Here is a 25,737-nt window from a genome sequence, read left to right as displayed (position 1 = left end):
ATACATCACAAACACCCAGACCAATTGAAAATAAATATTTCAATAATTTATTTTGCATTGACAGGAATTGAACCCGCTACGCCAGTTTTGCAGTCCTGCATCTACCCACTATGACACAGCGCCTGAGTGCTTTAGCCATTGCTGCAATTCTCCTTTTCTTCTCCCATGGTATTTTCTTCTCCCTAGCATTCCTCCTCTATTTCCTTCTCATAGGGCGTTTGTCCACTACACGGAATTTTACCATCCGGCACGTCAGTTAGCGTTTTAAAATGATGATTGGCTTGGATTGGCTTGTGCTTTTATCCATCTTTCTTCGGATCGGAGCTCTTGATCGGTGCGTGAACACATTGCGCGTAAATTTGATCATCCTAAACTGTCGTGGTCGCTTTCATTTTTCAAAACCGGACTGCCGGATGGTAAAATTCCTGGTGCAGGTCCATAAAATATGGTAATAAGATGAGAATCTAACCCTGTAACTTATGCATGGAGTGTAATGTATTCTCTACACACAAAATTCTGGACTTACCCATTGGATATATTAACACCATTTAAGTGAATTTTTAAAGCCATCGATTTGACGTTGAAAGTAGTGTTTACATAATAATATTGATTAATAATCTAAAATAAGCATCATTTTAATAAAAATATAACTTGACAGCTGTCACTCATGCCTGTAGTTATTTTTAATATCGTTAAAATTGTATTTCATCAAGGAATGTCAAAAAAAAAACATATTTTTTAAGTTCGTTTATTAAACTTTTTACACGTAATACATGTAAGTTGGTGAGCTCATTGCTATGAAGCAATGTCTTTTAATTGAGTAGTCCACTTGCAAACTACGTTATGTTAAAAAATTAAGTCTTTTAGCCAATTGGGCAATCAGTGGAAGATTACATTTTCCAGCGGTTTGAGCTTTTTTGAGAGATTTTAGATTATATATAAGTGATCTGTCGATCGGCATACCGAATTTTGCAAGAGTATAGATTTTTCGGGTATGTATGAGGAGATGCATGAATGTAGAAGAGGCAAAGAATGTTTGCAAAGACAGAGTGGTGTGGCATTCGATTCTCTCTGCCTACCCCTGCGGAGAAGCGGCGTGATGGTTAGTTAGTTAGATTTTTCTATTCCATTTCATTCCTAACTAAACGAGTTTGTCACATTACGTTAAATACGGACCATAATATTTTTAATGTTCTTCCGATTGGCGCCATTGACTAAAATTTTTGTTTGTTTAACATTACGTTTGCAAGTGGACTACTCAATTTATGTACATATAAGTGAGAGGGAAAAATATGAATTATAAAGAGTTATAAAATTGTCAGAACGTTTTTGGTGTGTCCAAACTCTTGTATATATGTATGAGTTTCAAAAACTTTAGTAATGTGGTTGTCAATCGTGGGTAGAATGGTGAATAAAGTTAATAATCACTTAACCAGCCTATGACAGGCCATTAGCCCTTAAATCTCCAGACTTTCATATTCTTCTTCATCTACGTTGAAATGTAAAATCATAATTATAATATTGTGTTCACGATATTTTGAGTGTCTGCAAATATTTCTTCACAAATTCTGTATTTGCTCCACTTAGGAGTTATTTACGTCATTTTTTTTATTGATATCTCAACACATTAGAAGAAGAATATTGAAGTCTGGGGTGGAATTTACAGAGCTTACGACTTGTCGTTGGTTGGTTTAAGTGATCAATATATACACTTTGTAACATTCACCGATTATTTTTTACTAAATAATCAATTGTAAATTGATGAAAACAAGGAAGACAGATCAGGTAAGGAGTTATGGAAGGGGGGGGACCCGAGGAAGTGATGATATTATACTTAAGGTTTCAAGGAATTAGGAAATTCAACAATATTTCAGAGGTTTTTTGAAGCTGTAAAGAGAAGGTGCATTTTTTCAAATGGTTCGGTAATTTTACCAAAGTCTGGCCGCTTCGACAGCATAAGAATTACCCAAGAATGGTGTGGTACCTACCACATAAGGTTTCTTATATTTTTTACATATATTTTTAAGCTTAATTAATACCTTCCTGTTATGTTATCTTAAGTTCTAAGGTTAATTACATATGACGTCATATTGTGATGTGGAGAAATTTGAGTAGCGAATTCCACATCATCCTTTGATGTTTTCATACTATTGTGATGTGTACTGCACCAAATAAATATTTTTATTAAAAAAAAAAACATTTTAATCTTAAATAATAACAATGTTTCTTTCATGAACTGCGAAAAAACAAAGGTCGTTGTTTTTATAGCCAGTAAGTATTTAGAATCAAACTAAAGGTTGAATATAAAAATAATAATAAATCTATGTGGTGGGTGCAATACTTAGTCAGCCATATATGTTTTACAACATTTTTTTTTATAAAATGAAATTAAAATAATAAACAAATAAAAAATAAAATATACATGTAATAAAAAAATACACATTGAATAACGGTGTTACTATGTTGAGGGTTTATTTATAAAGCATTTTTTTTTTTTTAATAAATTTAAGTCATATTCAATTTTATTGTCTGATTGTACAATATTCCTGCTTTATTCAATTACAAATTACTTAAAATACTACATAAAACTCGTCAGGTAAAATGAAATAAAATCTTAAGAGGAAGTGGTACCTAATTCTGAAACACTTAAAACATGGAAAATGGGTTTTTGTCAGACGGGAGGAATATCTAATTTAACATACTCAACCTATAAAGGATTGTATTACACTCGTTTCGTGTTTATAATAGACGATATAATAAATATTTTCATTAATCATTTTCTTTTGGGAAAATTCACCTTCGAAAAAACGTTATTTTCGTAAGTTGTCAATGAATGACGTCACAGAAACGATGGAGTTATTTTAATATTGGTAACATTGCTAATTTTTTGGCGGCTCTATTTGTTGATGTCTATAAAATTATATATATTATGATATGACTTAAAATATTGTTAAAAAAATAAATACAGAAATTATTTGAATTCAATAAAAATTAAAATGTTTACAATCACTGCTTCATGCGCACACACGCCGACCATGCTTCACACGAATGCGACATGCTCCGTGGTAGTAGTTGGTAGCTGCGCGCGGTCGCGTTTGGATGAAAAATGATGCGCTTGGATAATTTAAATGAAAAACTTGAAAATTCTCATACAGAACTTACGGCACATTATCCTATTGCTATGTAGCTTATTTTGATTAATGTATAAAATATAAAAACCCGACGAAAAACGCCTAAAAGGCGATTTATGTACTGGGTCAGATCAGACCCACCACTGCTGGGCTCGTTTTGTTTGAGGTCATCGGGCTTTAGGAGTTAAAAGGGCCTTCTTCAGGACTCTGTGTCATTACAGTTCCACTGCCACCATAATACAAAGTTTATTAAAGAAGTAAGTGCTTCCGTATATTACTTTTTGGATATAAAATAAAATATAACAACTAAACTTAACTAATTTCTTATTTGGATTAAAAATATTATATGAAAGCCGATGGACCTATACTATTCTTGCATAATATAAACAGTCGCACTTATGTGAAGGTTCATATACATAGTTTTTTTTTTTAATAGGGTTGATATCACTTTTTTGTTGATAGTTTATGGCAGTGTTTATAAAAAAATATAAAAAAAATCTTTCTTTCTTTCTCTTGACAGTTCCTTTTAAAAATAATTTTATCACACGCAATAAAATAAAGGTTTTTTGAAAAGAGAAAGTAGATAAAAATATGAAAGAAAATTAAACAAGAATATCTATTAAACTTTTTTGTTTTTCTGATCAGCGCGTTTGGTCACATTTAAAAAAATTATTCCTATCTGTATTATTTTACTAGCAAAAAAGCCTTTAAAATAAAAGTTTTTCATATTTTTTATTTTCTTAAAAAAAAAATAATAAGAACTTATTATTGAGTAGTGGAGATTGTCCTTAAGTTCTTTATCTAAAAAATCTATGGCCCTCCTGTCATTCATTCATTTTTAAAGACTCCAAGCTTAGTAAAAGAGCTTCTATGATTACGGTAAAATATATTTGTCTTTGTTCCTCTAATGTCAACTTGCGAAATTACAAGAAGACAAAATATCACCTGTGTGGACTGTGTAAAAAAGCGATGGAATATAATTTGTAGTGCACCATCTTTATCTTCGCTTGAAATTGTAAATGATAAAGTTTTGAATGTCGAGTTCTGTCAACGTTTTGTATATTCTAAGCTTGCGATCGCTTGTGATATAAATTAAGTTGACGTTTCGAAGGCGGTGTTATTGCATTGAGTTATCATCAAAATCAGTGTCCATTATATTACATTTTTGTATAATACAGCAATTTATTTAAAACACGTAAGTTGTTAAGTCATAAAACTTATAAATTTGTACAAATAATATTTTGCTTTCAGTAAACAAATGTGGTAAATAATTATCCGTTATGTGCATTTTGAAAATTTATTTTAATATCAATAAAAGTTCAAGACGATTACATTATCTTTTTGACTAATATATTTTCAAGATTATTCGCATTAATGTTTTTGTTCATATCTCACTGTTTTCCCCTTTTTAACCCTAAAATTACAGCGGTTCGCCTGTATGGGCCAGTCGTAATAAAAACATTGTTTTTATATTAAAAGTTTACTAAATAATACGAATATATAATAAAATACGTATGCTACTATAAAACCTTTTATATGGCTAAATGGAATTTGAAATAAATTGCTATTTTGAAGCAAAATCACTGTAATTTTGAAATCAAAAGTTGTATTTATCAAAATCATTCCTTCGTATTTAAAGATAAGCCTTCTGGTTGACCTTAGGTTTTTGAAATGAATATGATTCTACTTTCAAAACATATTTTTAAAACTGATATTCTAAAATCAAATTAAAGTATGTTCATAAAGTTGTGAAAGAGTTTTTAAATATTATTATTATTATTTTATTTTTTTTGACATCTCATCAAAGATGAAGAAGAATATGGAAGTCTGGGCATTTACGGGGCTTACGACCGTCATAGGCTGGTTTAAGTGATCACTTTACACACGTGTAACATTCACCAATTCTACCCATTATTGACAACCACACTACTCAAATTCTTGGAAGTTCTATATATATGAACCAATTTGGAAACCTTGTTCATGAATCACTAAAACTTCACTAGAGACATCTATTGGTGAGATGTAAAGAAGCTTTTTATTAAGCAGAAACTCTTATATTAGTATGTGAGATCCGAATCCCGGATTATAATCACACACATGAGAAACGCCAGAAAATACCATTTTCATTTTTATTATTAAGCTTATAATTTGACCAGATAATTTATTTACAACATTTTGAGTGTGTCCAAATACTTGTTCACAAAATCTGGATTATCTCCAATTACAGGAGTTATTTTCATATTATTTTTATTTTTATTTTTTTTTTTTGACATTTCTTGAGAGTTTTTAATGTAAGAAATTTTTGCATGGAAAAAAGTGCTGCAAGTGGAAAATGTTTGGAAAGCATTTTTTAAATAATTGAATGCTATTTTCGCAGTAATAACAGTATTAATTTCTTAGTTAAGAATTTTAATTTGCTTTAATTGAATTATGAATTATTTTGCCGCCTCCGTAGTGTAATGGTCAGCACGCTCGGCTACCATTCTGGAGGTCCCGGGTTCGATTCCCTAGGGGGGTTAAATAAATATAAGTGATTTTTTTCACTAAAATATTTATTCAATATTACCCTGGACTGGTACCTGAAGCGGAGGGCTGATCACCTTTCCTTCGTGTGTAAAACGATCAAGATAACACTGCGTTTATATGATGCAGTACCCTATGCACCATTGGGGTGCGGATAAGGGTTTTATTAATATTAATTTAATTAATTTTGAATTAGTGATGTAACTCAGGAAATAGTGTCTAACTTATTATGAAGTGAGTAAACCACGGTAAAAAGTTTAATGTATAGAAAATTGCTACTACACTCCTTTCTGGCTCCATCCTAACTTATTGTCTTTGTTGATCTTAGGCCATGCCTTCAAATCATGTTATCTAAATTAGTGATATACTAGAGTAACGTAAATGAAACCTATGTTATTTTAATATTTTATTTTCATCTTTTTTCTTATAGTGTCAGAAAATATACAGACGGTAATGTTTTTGCTGTATTTTTATTGTTTTATAACTACAGTGAAACCTCTATCTATCGTTTTTAAAGGGACCTATTAAAATAAACTATGAATGCGGGAAAACAATGAATGCGGGATTAAGAGGTCAATACGCAAATAGATACAACCGAGTAAAGATACCGTCCTCCCAATCTGCATAACCATTCGTAGGCTGAAATTCTAAGAAGAATACATGTTTCAGATGCAAATGTATTTATTTAAAAAAAATCCAAACCTGAATAGAATATTAAAAAATACTTTTGTTTTTTAACTGTTTTATTTTCGTAAGTCAATAGTATATTTTCGGCTTTGCAAATAGTATTTTTTTCAGCATCAGTTATTGAATGTGCGTTGCAGAAAGTTTTCTTTCAAAGAGTGTGCACACTTCTGGAAATGCAGGTACAGGCAGCGGCTCCTTTTCATCAATATCGACCTCTCCTGCTATGGGTTACACAAGCTTTCGATAGTTTCTATCCCATACATTGCCGTTGAATGTAAGAAAATTGGAAATAATGTAAAAAAAACAGACAAAATGTATCAAATATGCAGCTTAATTCGAACGATAAATGCGGTAAATGGTGATAGAGAAACGATCGATGGGGTTTAATTTAGTATGAAATTAAGTCGGGATAGAAGAAATAAATGACACGGGCGGGAAATCGATTATTCGAGGAACGATGGATAGAGGTTTCACTGTATATATTAGCATAAATATAGCCATTTATCTGATGTCCACACGGTGAAAAAATGTGTTCTTTGAGCATTCTTACTTTTTGACATCTCAACATAGATGAAAAAAATATGGAAGTCTAGGTATTTACAGGGCTTACGACCTGTTATAGGCTGGTTAGGTGATAACTTTTATACACATGTAAAATTCACCATTCTACCCACTGTTGACAACCACACTACTAATTTTTTTTGCATCAATTCTTGCATACATTCTTACCTGCCTATTTTTGGTTGTTGGGAAGATATCGCTTCTTGGTTTTAAGCCATGTTGCCCCCCAATGTACTAAATAATATAATATGGAGGGTGTACTGGCAAAAAACGTTAACTCGAAAATATTAAATTTTGACTTATGTTTGAAAATGATGCGGAATGCATCAAAACACGTGTCACAGTAGATTTAAAGAAATAGTGGTATTTACTAAGTAGAACATTAATTAAAAATGGATAGATTTTTCCACAAAGTGACTGCCGAATCAATTCATGAAAAGCAGGTATTTTATTTAGACTAAGAGCTTTAAATATGTAACAGGGATTTTAGAGTTAACGTTTTTTGCCAGTATACCCACGATATGTACTCGGCTGTCCAAACTCAAAACACAGTAAGGGATATTTTTTTGAGAAACGTGTTTTTGCATTTTTGGACTAAGTAGATTAAAAAAAAAGTCCCTTACTGGACCTTAAGTTTGGACTGCCGTACTATCATTCAATATTTTCCAAATTCCAAGTGTCTAAAAATATCTATTTGCAATTTATGTTCTAGTGCCCTGAAAATGACCGATTTGAAGAAATTGTCAGCAGCTTTGACAGATGATTACCTAAGCAAGCAGTTGAGCAAATGGTTTAAAAAAGATGTGGTGTATACTAAACACGAGGTAAATACTATTGATAATTTTTTGTCGATTTAAATATAAAATTGGCTGGCTTAAGTAATCACATTACATATACACTTGTGTGACAATAGTTTGATAATACCGTAATGAGGCGAAAAAATTGTAACGACAAATTTAAATTTTTTATTTTATGATTTCATAAATAAAATATAAAACTTAGTTGACCCTAAAAATCAGTATTTGATTTTAATATTTAAAATGTACACTTATGTAATGTTCACCTTTCTGCCCATTATTGAACATCAATATCGCATTTCTCCTTTTGGAACTTGTATTTGAAAAAGGGATGATAAAAGTATGTCTCAATGTATCAATTATGTTTTTAAACGTTCAATAAGTACATACGAAGTTAATCTAATCGTATGCACCTTCAATGTCTTGATTCAAGTGTTTTGTAGTCAATGATACTTCACTTATGACATTGAAATATTACTTTTAAATATAATTAACAAGTGATCTGTTATGTACTGAAAAGTGATGCATATTTTCATGATATAAAACTGAGTAGTACTTTAATATTCTTCATTCTTCATAGTTACAAATTAAGATAAGAAATAATAAAAAAAATAAGAAATGTTTGTAGATTTAGCTAAAGCTTTCGACTTAATTGGGTATTAATTTATTTGTTAATTGAAAAAATGTGATGATAATCATATTCTAAATTGCTTTTTATTTTTATTTTAGTACAACGGGGGCACCGGTAGAGGTGATTCATATTTAAGTGACCTGTATCGAATTAAATTTTTTGGTAAACTAGTCTCCCCTGAGGCAGAAAACGTTCAAGAAGTTTCCGTGAATGTTATCCTCAAATGTTTCCCTCAAAACATTGCGATAAGGAAAACGTTCAGATCCCACACCTTCTTCAGAAACGAAATACTATTTTACGACAAGGTCCTCCCGGCCATGTTGAAATTCCAATCGCAGAAAGATATACCCGATCCTTTCACCAGTTTTCCTAAGGTCTTCGCTTCGGTGACCAACGGAGTAGATGACATCTTGGCTTTGGAAGATTTGAGCTTTCACGGGTTCGGAAGCGCTGTGAGGCAGGAGGGAATCGACTATCCGCATTGCCAAAAAATCTTGGAGACTTTTGCTAAATTCCACGGGCTTTCGTTCGCGTTTAAGGACCAAGATCCTGAGGAGTTTGCGAAAGCGGCCGCGGTACTAGAAGAGAATTATTACAACCCCAAACATTGGGACTGGTATAAAGGATTGTGGAAGCTGTTATGCGCTTGTACTATAGACGCGGTTGAACGAGAGTATCCCGGGAGTATTTATGTAGAAAAGATTAAGGATTTTGCTACGGATAAAACGTTTGCAAAGATGGTAGCAGCGGTGGACGGTAACTCTAAATCCGCTGTCTTTGGACATGGGGATTCTTGGACTCCCAATTTCTTGTTCAAATACAAAGCGGGGACAATTTTACCTTTGGATACGATAATGATTGACTTCCAGTTAGCGCGGTGCGCCACGCCGATTTGCGATATTGCCTTTTTCATTTACGCTTGTTCGTCGGAAGAATTGAGGGAAAAGCATTATCATGACATGCTGAAGTACTACTACGACGTGTTGGCCAAACAAATCAGGGTTATGGGCAGTGATCCGGATAAACTTTATTCCTGGAATGAGTTCATGGACGAGGTGAAGAAATATTCATATTTTGGAGTGGCGTTCAGCATGGAGTCTACGCCGTTTATAATTTTAGACCCTGAAGATGCATTTGAAATGGATTCTATAAAAGTAAGTGCTTTTTAAACCAATTTTTTTTAATATTAAAATTTCACTTCTTATCATTTCATGGGAAATGCAAAAAAACCTTAAAAATTTATACATGTCCCGTTTATTATAATTTAAACATGGGGATAATATAACATACAATATCACCCTTGGGGTGGTATTTTATGAAAATGGTGTTATATAAATTATCCAAATTATTTTTATTATTATGAAACATTATGGTATGAAGCTTATTGTAATTATTTTAAATTGGCAAAATAGGTAGAAATAATGATAATGAACAGAAGAAAATATGAAGGAAAAAGTGTAAAAGAACAAACAAAATAATTTTATGAAAATAATTTCCACATTGTTTGCGGGCGGTTTTTTCATCAACCCCGACCCTCAGTATACTAATCACAAGTAACCTCAAACCTAATTCCCATCTGTACAATATTTTTTGGCGTCTCTCGCGCTCTACCAAAAGTATGCGAATAGAACGCTTATAAGCATATTTAAAAGACGCTTTTAAGTATTTCCCACAAACAATGTGTTAAGAGTAGTAAATTTACCAATGTGTATTTTAATTCCTTCAAGAAACTTATTTATCCTGGTGTAAAACAGTTATTTTTCCTATAAAACGATAATTCATAATATCGCAGTGATTTTTCTTTATCACTTTCTTAAATTGTTTTTAAAAAAAATAACATCAATGATATGTTTTTTAATAGATTTATATTATCCACTGACACTTCGTGATGGAATTGCATTTTTAATTTATTATTAGATTAAAACCAATATTTTTAGCTTTTCCACTTTTTTATTTGACCAGCGACCGGGTTTCGTCGTTACCGACACCACCAGTCTGATGATGTCGGTAACGACGAAACCCGGTCGCTGGTCAAATAAAAAAGTGGAAAAGCTAAAAATATTGGTTTTAATCATTATATTAATAATATATTAATAATAAATATTAATAATAAATTATCAATGATATGTTTTATTTAACAGGGCACAGAAGCAGTTCGGGTGGAAGAGGTTTGGGATGTAAAACCAATCAAAACGAAAGCTGGACGTCTTAGAATGGCCGGTATTGTGAAACATGCTGTGGACAGTGGTTATCTTTAGGTAAATTTTAACACAAACGGATTGAACTACTACTAAACACTTGTTAGAAAAAACACCTTTGTATTTTTTGTATATACATATAAAGCATTGTTAACTTTGTGGTATGGTAATATAACACTCTCCTTATCATTCATCGTTCACTTTGTGAAATACCACTACTTCATGACAAGCGGTTTCAGAAGAATCATTCCATCATAAGGTCAGCACATTTGCTACATTTGACCTGATGATGTATTGATTATTCTGAAACCGGTAGTCATGAAGTAGTACCGTGGCGTAGTTGGGTAGACGCTCGACTGCAAAAGTGGCATCGCGGGTTTGATTCTCGCCAAATGCAAAATAAATTCAATCAAGATTTATTTTCAATTAGTCTGGATGTTTGTGATGTATTTTTCACATTAACCTATCCTACCTGCAGACAAGCCTCTAAAAAAGGCTTCGTGGGTTATTCCTTAAAAATAAGATTAATGTTTTTAAGTGGTATTACACAAAATGAACGGTTAATGAATAAGGAAGCGTTAAACACCTTATGGTATATTACATGGTTCAATGATAAAATATCGATGACCAAAATTTTCCCCATAAAAAATATCCTATGCCTTTTTTTGGGTTATTCCTGAGGATGGCCTTGTAATGGTGGCTGAAACGTCAGCAAAAAGTATGATAATAATAACGCAGCATCCATTTCTTTAACCATTATCCAAAGTGCATAGAGTACTACCTTAATACATTTGGTGGTGTTGATATGACAAAAACCCAGTTTTAAATTAATAATTAATCATACAAGGTACGCTTATTTAACAGCAATACCAAAAATTATATAGTATTGACAAATGTAAAATGGCCTAGCAGACCACTATGAGGTTTTTAAACCAAAGTTATTAGTTATCTAATTTTAATTAGTACTTTTAACCCTTTCTGGTGCCCAAAAAATAAAATAAAAATACATGTAGACAGTTACACATTCCAATGGGCAAAAATTCATTTGTCCTCTGCTCCACATACTGTTGTAATTGAGTATGTGGAGCAGAGGACAAATGAATTAACGAGTGAAAAAAATGTGAGCTTCCATTTTAACTTAATAATACTAATGATGAAAAAAATATTGAATGACATTCAACGTGGGACCTACGAGGAAAAAATCCATGTCGAATGAGATTCCACATTGGACCGGTAAGGGTTAATAGGTGTTTTAAAATTGTTAATCAATTAAATAATAATAAAATATAAGGTCATTCGTTCCATTTCTACAATGCAATATTAATTACGTGATGTCCAAAATAAAATAAAAATCAAGTACAAGTATGTATATAATTTAGTTTTGGTTTTTGGTTAAGTTTTATATTAAGGTGGTGTGGAACTATAGACAGTGTGTAGGTACTTTTATAGGATTGCCACAGATTGGCAACTCTGCAAAACATGTCACCGGTTTGCAGTGTTGCCAATCTCTACCATCTCGTCTACTTCCTCAGGACCTACTTTCGAGTCGCCACAATGTTAAAAATATACGCAAATAGTTGTCTTTTTTATATAAAATAATAATTTATTGTAATATATTGTGCAATGTATAGAATTATTTGACTTTCATATTGAGGTGGTGTGGAACTATAGCCAGTGTGTAGGTACTTTTATAGGATTGCCACAGATTGGCAACTCTGCAAAACATGTCACCGGTTTGCAGTGTTGCCAATCTCTACCATCTTGTCTACTTCCTTGGGACCTACTTTCGAGTCGCCACAATGTTATAAATATATGCAAATAGTTGTCTTTAAAAAAAATATATAATTGATTGTAACATATTGTACAATACATAGAATTATTTGACTATCAGTATTTTTAAATCCGGGACCTCACGCAGTACAAACCATTGATTACCACCAAGTGGTATGAAAATCCATTTTTTATTTATGTACCAAAGATTTATTTATGTATGTTGTAATTTTTTCACCAGTTTCTTATATTTTTATCTTATTTTATACCTTATTATTATATCAGTTTATACCTTTTTGGAGGTTTATTTTTTATATTTATTTCAATTTCATTTAGTTTTAATTTTGAGTAAATTTTTGGGAGAATTTCATGTTTTAAAGAAATACATACTACATATATACTATATATTTACTTATTTTTTTATAAGGATACCATATTTAAATCACCTCGAGACATTACTAAGACTAAATTTTATAGCAATAAGCATATGCTATGTACCTCAGAACAGGTATTTACGATACCTAGTATGTTTTGTATAGTCTACAGTTAAACTGATGATGAAATAGTTATTCCGAAACCTGTAGTTGTGAAGTAGAATTTTTGAGTGGTATTACAAAAAGTGAACACTGAATTATAAGAAGTGTTAGGATAGATGGTGTTTAATTTGTTTGCTTATAATTTAAATGTTGATTTTACTTAAATGATTTCATATAACCTTTTCACAGTTGCAAACAGAACTATTGTATTGATAACTAAACTGGTAAAAAATACCGATTTTTGGCATTCAACTGAAAAAAAAACTGAATCTGAACTGAATTAGAAAAATCCACTTAAATTGAAGATGATTTATTATTTTTTTCTAATTATTCTCCCAATACATAATAACTCCGTGTGTATTATGAATACATTATGTAAAAATATTATTTTTTATGTCCAAAAATTAAATATTGTAAATATTTTTTGTTTTATTTACTGAAAAGCTATCACAAATCGAATGAAGATTGTTATATTTTTCCACGAAACTTGTTATATTTTTTTTTCCCTAAGCTTTCACATAATTAATTTTTAGCCAAAATTAGAATATATAAAACTTTTTTGCGGCCCATCATGACATATCGCTCACTCCTTTCAACAACGTTAAAAATTATCAAAAAATTTGATTTTTCAGGAGATAGTTTTTAAAAGTTTAAAAATATGTATTCAAAATAAATATCAAGCCACTTATTGAAGTTTTTACAGTGCAACAGATCTTTTTAGATAAAACCTGAAGGTTTTTTCTCCATTTGAAAAATATTTAGTATTTTAAAAAAATATAATTAAACAAGACCTTTTCTTCATAATGCAAAAACAAATCTTTCTGCCCTGTAGCTGGTAAATATTAAGTTAAAAATATGCCGCTTTTGCTGGAATATACAACATTTTCTGGGCATTCCGAAAACATGCACAACTGAAAATTGTCAATTTTTGACTTATGACGTTGTTGAAAGGAGTGAGCGATATGGGATCGAATGCAGAGCGGACATTGCACTAGCAAAAAACGCCCTAAGATTGTCAGAGATGAAAACTCTAAGGAGCATATCTGGCAAGAGTCTACGAGATAGAATCAGGAACCCCAGGATAAGAAAAATATGCGAGATCCAAGACGTCGTTAGGTGGGGAAGACAACGAAGAAGACAATGGTATGCGCATGTGAGGAGAGTGGAACCATCTAGACTCCCTCACATGGCACTGCATAGCCCACGCCAAGGTAGATTACTGGAGAGAATAAGGAACACCTTCTTCATATGCCTTGTAGGGTCCCCCCAACGTTGGCGATCACTCCGGATTGGCGGTCCTGCATTGTCCAAACAAAACATTCCTCAAAGGAGTATAGGCATACATGAATGGCAGCGCTTATAGCTAAAGCCCAGTGAATATTATTTATAAAATGGCACCTTTACTGCCATCTATGGTTGTATTTGAATATTATTTCTTGACATCTCATCAAAGATGAAGGCGAATATGGAAATCTGGGTATTCACAAGGCTGACGACCGTCATAGGCTGGTTTAAGTAATCTCTTTACACACGTGTAACATTCACCAATTCTACCCATTATTGACAACCACACTACTCAAATTCTTGGAAGTTCTATATATATATGAACCAATATTGAAACATTGTTCTTGAATCGTTAGAACTTCACTAGAGACATCTATAGGTGAGATGAAAAGAAAAGTGGTTGTCAGCCCCGTGAATGCCCAGACTTCCATATTCTGTTTCGTCTTTGATGATATGTCAAAAAATAATATGAAAATAACTCATTAATTGATATTAGTAATGTTAGTAAATAACCACTCACCGACTACTTCTGTCTACCGGTTTCGAGACGTACCCGTCTCTTCGTCAGGACATACACTACAATTTAACAATCATGCGAACAACACTACACTACACTCACTTAGTACTATTCACATACACTATCACTACACATGCAAAACATGCAGAGCGAGTTGTTAGTCCCACCATGCTTTTGGGAAACTAAATAATAAAGTAAAAATGTAATATAAATATACGCAGGTTGGAAACTATATTAGGATTCAAAGAGAAGGGGGTAGGTTCTGGGAAGTGGGAGGAGTTGAGTTAGGAGCTGATCGGTTCAGTGCTATGTCGAATAAAGGGCTGTATGGAAAATTTATTTGGTTATTTATTAATTGGATGTTATTTTTAATGGATTTTCTAATGTGAAACATTTCCATATTATTTAATTTTAACCCTTTATCATTTGTGTGTAGTATTTTTACCCCTGTTTCTTTATTAAATTCGTGATTGGACTCTATCAAATGATTTGCAAATAAAATAACTCCTGTAATTGGAGATAATCCAGATTTTGTGAACAAGTAATAGGACACACTCAAAATCTTGTATTTGAACACTAAAACTACACCACAGATTATTTTTCTGTTTTAACTACATTTTACTTCAAATAAAGTTTGTGTGACATCATCATTGTAATAACACTCTCAAAGAAAACCCATGAAATAAAAGATAGATAATTTTGATATAAAACATGTTTACTGGTGTAAATATCTTTGTTTTCCAAGAAAATATCTTGCTTAAAGCATTGACAATGATAAAAAATCATAAGAATGTAATTTTTTTTTAACTTACTCCACAGATACAATTTTGTCCATAGAAACTCACTCTCGGACAGGTTAAAAGTAATAAAACAATTTCATGTATTTTTGATTTACATATATTTATATTTTAATATTTTACTACAGAATTAAAAAGTAACATCTACCACCACCATGTGGGGGCCGGCTTTCTATCCTCTTTGATCCCCATGCTGTCCATAATATCCATTTCAAATGTTTTAAGTTGAGGTGAGAAGGTAATCTGAAAAATAAACAGGTTTAATTCACCGAATTCAGAATTCACCGTGAAGCGCCCTTGAGGTATTTTTTTACGAAAATGGCGCTATATAAGTTATCCAAATTTATTATTATTATTATTAAATTCCCGTTATTTTAACACATTGTTGTATGGCGGTTTTTTTCTTTTTTTTTCTTCTTTATTTGAAATTATTTTGCATTTCACAATATAAAATAAATACAGGTACAAAAAAAATAATATAAAAATACTAAAAAAGATCCCACAAAGGCATGACCTGTGTGTGGGTATAAATTATATTTTAGGTTATATGTAGTAAAGGACACTCGCAAGAATACAATAAAAATTATCAAAAAATAAAATGAGATTAAAAGCGTTAATATAAGCCATAAATCAAATCAATATGCCGCCCGACCCTCAGTATACTAATCACAAGTAACCGCAACACCCAATTCCCATCTGTGCAATGTACATATTTTAGCGTCTCTCAGGCTCTACCAAAAGTGAGCAAATAGAACGCTCATAAGCATCTCGTGCTCTCTACTAACAGTATATAAAAGACACTTTTAACCCTTTGAGGACAGAATAAAAATTTTTTTACTTAACACATTTTTATTTCTAGAAATTATTTACAAATAAGTGTATACGGCAACTGAAAATTTACTGAAAATTGTGCACACAGATTGATACGATATTTATCCCTCAACAAAATTAAAAATACACATTGTGTGCCTGGTGGTTAGCAACAAAGACCATGTTTTATAAAGTATAAATAAAAGCATTTATTCTTGAAAATATGAGGTAATATATAACACTACTTATTTTTAATATTATTATGACTATTTCGTTCAATAACCTCACAAAATTGATAAATAAGATACAGATAACCTATAAATATCCCGACATGTGCACATCGCCACAATAAATGGTCAGAAATAAGCTCTAAGACAATGATACCAACATGAAATCTATACAAGCACTATTTCTATTACATAGGCAACATATATTGCACTAGGGTTTTAACTAGAAACCTTTAGGCACTAAGACAATTTATTTTAAATTTGTGGTTAGCAGCAGTAACCAGGTGTCCTGAAAGGGTTAAGCATTTTCCGCAAATAATGTGTTAACTTTCGTTGATATTTTAAATTTATGACTGACTTAAATGATAACAATGACATATTGATAGCATTATCTGTGTTAAAAATAAGCTAATTAATTCCACTATGTATAATTATTTACTTTTTTTAAACATACCTTAGAAATGGCATTCGTCAAAGTATCTTTTTTTTCATTCTCTAGATAAGTTCCTTTGATCTTGTAATCTTTTGTTTCTTCAGCCTGCTTTGGTATTGGGATGATACGACTTGTTTCTTTAGAAACCCTCACCTGCGGAGAGATATATCATTCAATAAATTATTTATTGTAACTGCAGACAGTTGGTAGAATTCCATATTGAATTGTTGGGTGATATATCCAAAATAAAACAAGGTTTGTTGGATTGAATTCTACATTTATTTATGTACATGTTAATAAGTGATGCGTTTCGTCTTCTTACATTACTGGACATTATCAAACACTCAGGAGTGTTTGATAATCTCCTAAGAAGACGAAACGCGTCACATATTAGCATATATGTACATAAATAAATGTAGAATTCAATCCAACAAACCTTTTTTTATTTTGGATATATTACCCAACAATTCGATAAATTGTTCACAATGTGTAATATAAGTCATAATGGTCATTAATTGATTAATTGAAGTCAATAATGGTCATTAATTGATTAATTGAAGTCACTTTGTGGTAATATCTATCCATTTTTAATTAAAATTGTACATGGTAAATACCACTATTTGTTTAAATCTTATTGTGGCAATAAATTTTATTGTGACACATTCTAAAAATTATAAATTAAACATTTTAAACAATTAAAACATTTTGAAATAAAGAAATTTTTAGAACTTATAATTAACAATATGAGAATGACTGAAGTCTTCCTCTATTGTCCATGTTCCCACTGATAAAAAATAAATAAAAATATGAAGCAGCTCCTAAACAATTTCATCCTTCAACGTCCCAAGGACGCAACTCAACACTTTTGATTTAGCTTCACATACGGAGTTTGAAAATGATGCGGAATGCATCGAAAAACATGTAACAATTAGATTTTTAGAAAAAGTGGTATATATCAAGTAACATGAATTTATAGAGTAAGTCTGACAAAATCAAGAAAGATTTATTTTCAATTGGTCCGGGTGTTTGTGATGTATTTTTCACATTTGCCTTCCCTATCCTTACTATCCTATCTGCAGACAAGCCTCTATATAAATGTAGAGACTTTGCGGGTCATTCCTTTAAAAAAAGCATTCTCAATCATTTTTTACTCTTTTTTGGTAGGATAGGTAAGTATCAAAAAGATGCGTTTCATATATATAAATATATATATATATATATATATATATATATATATATATATATATATATATATATATATATATATATATATATATATATATATATATATATATATATATATATATATATATATATATATATATATATATATATATATATATATATATATATATATATATATATATATATATATATATATATATATATATATATATATATATATATATATATATATATATATATATATATATATATATATATATATATATATATATATATATATATATATATATATATATATATATATATATATATATATATATATATATATATATATATATATATATATATATATATATATATATATATATATATATATATATATATATATATATATATATATATATATATATATATATATATATATATATATATATATATATATATATATATATATATATATATATATATATATATATATATATATATATATATATATATATATATATATATATATATATATATATATATATATATATATATATATATATATATATATATATATATATATATATATATATATATATATATATATATATATATATATATATATATATATATATATATATATATATATATATATATATATATATATATATATATATATATATATATATATATATATATATATATATATATATATATATAACAACAAGAAAGAGTGAAAATACTATTAAGCTCAAAATAAAATGTGTTTGCCTGATGTGGCGTGTGGTGTGGTGTGGTGTGTTGTATTAGTGTATCCTGTGTTGGAGTAAAGAGTGTGCAAGGCCTAGAGTTTTAGTCATGAATTATCCCTAAGCCGAGTTCCGAACATGCTTCGCACATTGAACCCTATACTGAATCTAATGCTCAAAACATAACCAAGAACTCAGCCCAGATCCTCTCCACGACCACAACCCGCAGCCTAAGTGTGTAAAGATGCATCTTGCTCAGTTAGCACTCTTATAATATTTTGGTTATATTTTTTTTTATTTACTTCGTAAGAAGCAGGTCTGGATGTTTTATCTATTTGGCTTGCTATTGTATTACTTTATTTAGTCAGCATCTACATTGACTCTCCAGCCCGGCTTAATACCTTCTAAACTGATGACCGAAGCCAGCCAAATGCTAGTTCGTGGGCCCTTAGATGCTCAGATATACATCTTTTTTCATTAAAAAACGAAAGATATTGGTACCATAGACCAAGCTAGGACACAAAATGTCAAATCCTTTTCTACTGGAACGGAAGATCTGCTGACGACAGTCAACAGTCCGCATTCTCCTGAGGAGTTTTAGGTGGTTTTCTCCCGCTTATCAAAATAATACATTCATTTTAAGTTCAGAATAAACAAAAATCTACTTAATAGCCCATAAACGTTGTACATAATAAGTGAGGTAAATAATAATAACAAGTCCCATCTAAAAGTCAAGTTTTTAATTTAAATTAACTACTGCTTTTTTAGAAAAAGTGGTATATATCAAGTAAAATGAATTTATAAAAGTAAGTCTGACAAAATCAAGAAAGATTTATTTTCAATTGATCCGGGTGTTTGTGATGTATTTTTCACATTTGCCTTCCCTATCCTTACTATCCTATCTGCAGACAAGCCTCTATATAAATGTAGAGACTTTGCGGGTCATTCCTTTAAAAAAAGCATTCTCAATCATTTTTTACTCTTTTTTGGCAGGATAGGTAAGTATCAAAAAGATGCGTTTCATATATATAAATATATATATATAAATATATATATATATATATATATATATATATATATATATATATATATATATATATATATATATATATATATATATATATATATATATATATATATATATATGTCCTACTTGTAGCCGATATTGTTTACGTTTGAAGTATTTATGCGTCCCGCCCGGTTAACAGGTTAAGTACTAGCCTTTTCTCCATCTTCTGTGAACCTCCATTCCACATCGACAGATTTCATGGTCTCTGGGTCGACCAGCTTCACTTGCGTTGTGACCAACAATGGCGCCTCGTTACCCACCAACACGCCAGGGAAATTCTTTTCTTTGCCCATCTAAAATCAAATTTCAATCGATTATTTTTCGCTCCTCATAAAATGGCCAAAGTACTCTAGCTTTCATTTCTCAATGGTGTCTATATCGTAGTCACACAGGAGAAAGTGACCAAGTGCATTTTTTACAAAAACGTGATCATTGACTATTTGATATCTTACTAGCTTAACCCTTTTCGGTCCCTTAAAATTAAAAAAAAAATCTAGGTAGACAGTTACATTCTAATTGGAAAAAATCTTTTGTCCTCGGCTCCACCTACTGTTGTAATAGATACGAGTGACAAAAATGTAAGTTTGGAATTTAAATAAATAATACTAATGATGAAAAAATGTCGAATAACATCCGACATGGGACCTAAGAGGAAAAAATAGATGTCGAATCTCATTCGACATTGGACCAGTAAGGGTTAATATTGCTCTGAAAAAATCCCAAGGGATTTTAAACATGGAAGTATAATATATTGACTTGTTAAAAATGACTAACTGCATTGCTATTTATTTTCTTATTTATTGTAACTGTAGACAGTTGGTAGAATTCCATATTGAATTTTCGGGTAATATATCCAAAATAAAACAAGGTTTGCTGGATTAAATTCTATATTTATTTATGTATATGTTAATACGTGACGCATTTTGTCTTCTTAGGTCATTATCAAGCACTGACTAAAAATATTTACGATTTATTTATTTTTAGTCAGTGTTTGATAATGTCCGAAGAAGACGAAACGCATATTAACACATACATAAATAAATGTAGAATTCAATCCAACTAACCTTGTTTTATTTTGGATATATTACCCAACGATTTATTTTCTTGTCAAGCAAAAGTGATTTGAATGGTCCTCATGAACTTTTTACGTTTTGTCAGTTGGTCACTTTCTCCTGTACGACTACGATATATCAATTATTACATAGTAAAATTAATTTTACCCGCCGGAAATGAGTGTTGAGTCCTTCAACGACCACCCAATTTCTCTCCTGAATGACTTGAACCACCATTCCTTGTTTACCCTTATCCTTCCCCACCAATACCTCCACCCGGTCACCTCTGAAATATTTCACAAACTCATTATTATGAATGAATTATCAGAAGAATGTGCAACAAAACGATGTATCATAGATGTTGAGTAACGAAGTAAACAACCGCTCCGATTCTATGGCATCGCAACTAATTTCAGTTTTGGCAAATACGCTATCGCAAAGCCACACACTCATACTACATGTTACTCATGACCGACAGCGTGCTTCTTGACAGATATTGACGCTCAGCATTTTGGAATGCATTATTGTTTCATAGGTTATCTTATTACTATTTTCATTGCTTCACAAGCATTGTAAAATGAATCAAATTGAATTGTGTGCATTCATATTTTTTTCTTTTGACCAAGTTAAGCCACAGCAACGCGTGGCCGGGTACAGCTAGTATAAAATATTAAATAATAACAATAATAAAACCCTTATCCGCACCCCAGTGATGCATAGGGCATTGCTTCATATAAACGCAGTGTTATCTTGATCGTTTACACATGAAGGAAAGGTGATCAGCCCTCCGCTTCAGATACCAGTCCAGGGTAATATAGAATAAATATTAGAGTGAAAAAATCACTCATATTTATTTGACCCCCCTGGGAATCGAACCCGGAACCTCCATAATGGTAGCCGAGCGTGCTGACCATTACACTACGGAGGCGGACAAATATGTATAAAATATTACTCACTTGAATATGCTCCAGTCTCCAATTGGCTCTATAAAGACCTTCTTGTTCAACTTGCTGGGCATGTTCTGCTGTCGGAAGCCATACGTCCATGGCCGGTTGGTAGTGAAACGGAATTTCTTCCTTTGCACAGTTCGCGGCAAGTAATTTGGGCAGCCTCGAGGTGTTCTGTAGTAGACCTACGATGAAAAGGTCAGAAGAATGTGCGACAAAACAATGTATGATAGATGTTCGAATAGTGAAATAAGGAAAGAATGCAAAGCTGAGACAAGCTTTATCCATAAAATTAAGAAAGGTGTGTTGAGATGGTTTGGACATGTAGAACGAGTGAGTGAGGAAAGAACGGTAAAACAAATTTATGAGGCGAATGTAATTGGAAAAAGGAGCAGAGGAAGACAGAGAAAAACTTGGCACGATCAAGTATGCCAAATACTTGAAAGTGGTCAGGTTAGGAGTCGAAACAATCGGCGGGTATGTATGAGGAGATGCATGAATGTGGAAGAGGCGAAGAATGTTTGCAAGGACAGAGTGGTATGGCGTTCTATTCTCTCTGCCTACCCCTGCGGCGTGATGGTTACTTAGTTAGTTAAGGTACATTACTAAGATCAGATATTATTGATCAAATCTTTTTGTTAAACTAACTAACTAACTAACCATCACGCTGCTTCCCCGCAGGAGTATTGAGAGAGAATAGAACGCCACACCAATCTGTCTTTGCAAACATTCTTCACCTCTTCCACATTCATGTCCTCATACATACCCGCCGATTATTTCGACTCCTTACCTGATCGCTTTCAATTATTTAATATACAAATCTTTTTCGACCAAATACAAACGTAGAATAAAATAACCACTAAATAGTTTTCTCCATATAAATTTTATTTGTCCACCTCCGTAGTGTAATGGTCAGCACGCTCGGCTACCATTCTGGAGGTCCCGGGTTCGATTCCCAGGGGGGGTCAAATAAAAATTAGTGATTTTTTCACTTTAATATTTATAGAAGTTCCAAGAATTTTTATAACCCTGGACTGAAGCGGAGGGCTGATCACCTTTCCTTCATATGTTAATGATCAAGATAACACTGCGTTTATATGATACAGTGCCCTATGCACCATAGGGTGTGGATAAGGGTTTGAATGAAAATGAAAAATTTTATTTAACCAGTGACCGGATTTTGTCGTAACCGACATCATCAGACTGGCGATACCCGGTGCTGGTCAAATAAAATTTATGTGGCAAAAACTATATAGAGTGGAAGCTCTCATAATGAGTATACTTTGTTCCAGAATCTTACTCGTTAAGTGAAAAAAAAATCTTTTGACTGGTGCGGAAGTCCCGGATCACAAGTGAATGTTGTGAAAAAGGAACTTGCTCTTTCTCTGCAATTCGTTATGCGAAATGTCGCTCGTTATCAACGGTGCTCATTACGAGAGGTTCCACTGTAGTTATCATTTTATTATATAAAATGCAGTTCCACTAAGAAATGTCAGTACAAAACTTAAATATATTTAAATGTATTGACGAGTTTTGATATCTGTTGACGGGAATAGGGAAGGATGCAAAGAGAACAAAGATTAACTTTTAATTGAGTTTATTTAATAACAATATACGTGTTTTTCTAATCGACCGACCACTGTCGTAGATCCTCTTATTCGCGTCAACAGATATCAAAACTCGTCAATACATTTAAATATATTTAAGTTTTGTATACTACATAGTATTAAATTATATTAAAACCAACGAGCAAATAGCAGATATTTGTACAAAGATTGTTAACAAAGTTAGGGCTCAGTATTTGCTAAAGAAAATTTGTAATATGTAGTATGCGGGTGTTTATTATTATTTTTTTTTTATGGATTTTTCATTGAGGGGGGGTGTTAGATTTAAGCAATGAAAACATTGTATACCGCCATCTGTGGGCGTCGGATGTAAGCAAGCAGAGGTGCGCAAGAGAGCGGCGCAGAGCGAATAAGAGGATCTACGACAGTGGTCGGTCGATTAGAAAAACACGTATATTGTTATTAAATAAACTCAATTAAAAGTTAATCTTTGTTCTCTTTGCATCCTTCCCTATTCCCGTCAACAATATCTATGAATAAATGTTTTTCATTTGCCCGTTTACCAGAATTGACATGAAAATTTACATTCTGCTACATTTTTAACATCTCAACATGAGAACAATATGAAAGTCTGGGAATTTACAAGTCTTTCCTCGATCCAACATAGATGGCTGTAGTGAACTTAAAAAAAAAAAAAAAAGTGTTTTTATTATTTACACAAATATTTCAATTTCATACTATTTCTGTGAGCCTAAGAAGCTCATTAGAAATAGGTATCAAATTGTGGTAGAGTGGGTTCGAACCGAGAAGGACCACAACCCGACACAACTTATATGTACTGTATAACAAGATTAATTAATGTATCTAGGAGTTCCAAAAATTTGAGTAGTGTGGTTGTCAATCATGGGTAGAATTGGTGAATGTTTAATAATAGTGATCACTTAACCACCCTATGATAGGTCGGAAGCCCTGTAAATACCCAGATTTCCATATTCTTCTTCATCTATGTTGAGATGAAGAAGAATATGGACTCCTTAGTGAAGATAATCCAGATTTGTGAACAAAAACATTACAACTACATTAAAATTTCCAAGCCAAAAGAATAAAATGTGTAGGTATGGCATAATCACAAACGAGTCTTTCAGGAGTTATACGAATATATTACTCAAAGAATGAAGAAGAGACGTCTAACATAACCAAAAATCTTTTAGGTTGCTATAATTCTATATACCTGCTCATAGCTCCGTTTAATATACGACTCTGGTAAATTTGAATATTTAATAGTGAGTTCTCCAACTTTTTGGCTAAGGTAATTTAATATCCTCATTTTGATGTAATAATGTGTAATTTATTGGACGAACTTCATATAACCTAAAAAAATCAACGGAGAGTCAAAAACAAATGTCAGTTTTATGTTGCCAGCGTAGTAAAATTTTGTCATGGTTGCCAGTAATAATATTTTTTTATTCATTGTTTATGGTAAAATTAGTATGATGTCTCAATAAACTGTACCTAATATGAGTTTAGTAACATTACAGTAATTGTTATCATTAAACCGTTTTTTGTCAAGAAAACTAAGGGATGATAGTGAGTTCTTGCCTCTAATGTAAATATTTGGTCGATACTGTTCTATACCAAAAAATATATATTTCTTGTTACTAATTTTAGCATTTAGACGGAAACATCCTTCAGAGTTATCATTACGACCAATTGGATAGAGTCGATGCTATCAAAACGGCCTCCTTTGAATGCAGTTTTGAACCTCGGGGGCAAAAAATTGGCCCGAGACTAGGTCAGAACTGAAGGGTGGTTGTGATAGAGGCACTATGTTTTGCTTCGCTAGGAACTCATAGACGCGAAGAGACGTGCCATTATCATAATTGAAAACAGCTTTGCGTACACTTTTCGCATATTCAATTTGTCTGTAACGATGCACTGCTGACAATTTTGGAAATATTCAAAGGGTAAGCTATTAAACAAACAGTCATTTGATGGTCAGAATTCAATGAATGTCGCACAATTCAAGGCCTCTGTAATTAATGCAGGTGCAGCAAAAATGTCTTTCAAAAGTTTTGGGCCACACATAGTTATGAGCTTAAAGTACTAGTTTCATTTATTTTTCCTTTCACTTTTTATTGGTTAGGTTAGGCGTTTGAAATAAAAAAATGACAATAATTTATTTGTCTAAAAATATTGAACTATAAAATATTTCATAAAAAATTGGATAATACTATACCAATATTTTAAATCTGAGGCTTATGTGAGAAACCACATAATTGTTTC

General features: G+C 31.6%; 2 protein-coding genes across 2 annotated transcripts; one reads left to right on the top strand and one right to left on the bottom strand.

Moving 5' to 3' along the window:
• Positions 1-4,203: 4,203 nt before the first annotated feature.
• LOC148301442 (uncharacterized) lies at positions 4,204-11,575 on the top strand. The gene is made up of 4 exons (XM_088273228.1): positions 4,204-4,326; positions 7,615-7,726; positions 8,429-9,484; positions 10,472-11,575. The coding sequence occupies exons 2-4, from the start codon at positions 7,625-7,627 to the stop codon at positions 10,586-10,588; spliced, it is 1,275 nt and encodes a 424-aa protein (XP_088129354.1). The 5' UTR covers positions 4,204-4,326; positions 7,615-7,624; the 3' UTR covers positions 10,589-11,575.
• A 3,943-nt stretch (positions 11,576-15,518) lies between these two features.
• On the bottom strand, positions 15,519-24,866 carry mRpL24 (mitochondrial ribosomal protein L24). The gene is made up of 6 exons (XM_088273232.1): positions 24,686-24,866; positions 21,899-22,074; positions 21,111-21,228; positions 20,043-20,183; positions 16,924-17,055; positions 15,519-15,675 (listed from the first exon to the last, which is right to left on the bottom strand). The coding sequence occupies exons 1-6, from the start codon at positions 24,779-24,781 to the stop codon at positions 15,577-15,579; spliced, it is 762 nt and encodes a 253-aa protein (XP_088129358.1). The 5' UTR covers positions 24,782-24,866; the 3' UTR covers positions 15,519-15,576.
• Between the last annotated feature and the right edge of the window lie 871 nt (positions 24,867-25,737).

This window comes from Brachycentrus maculatus, unplaced genomic scaffold (genome assembly GCF_059751285.1).
Source record: "Brachycentrus maculatus isolate JH-2025_06_01 unplaced genomic scaffold, ASM5975128v1 h1tg000562l, whole genome shotgun sequence".
NCBI classification, from domain to species: domain Eukaryota; kingdom Metazoa; phylum Arthropoda; class Insecta; order Trichoptera; family Brachycentridae; genus Brachycentrus; species Brachycentrus maculatus.
Note: the sequence above shows the minus strand (reverse complement) of the source record. Positions and strands in the feature narration are given on the sequence as shown.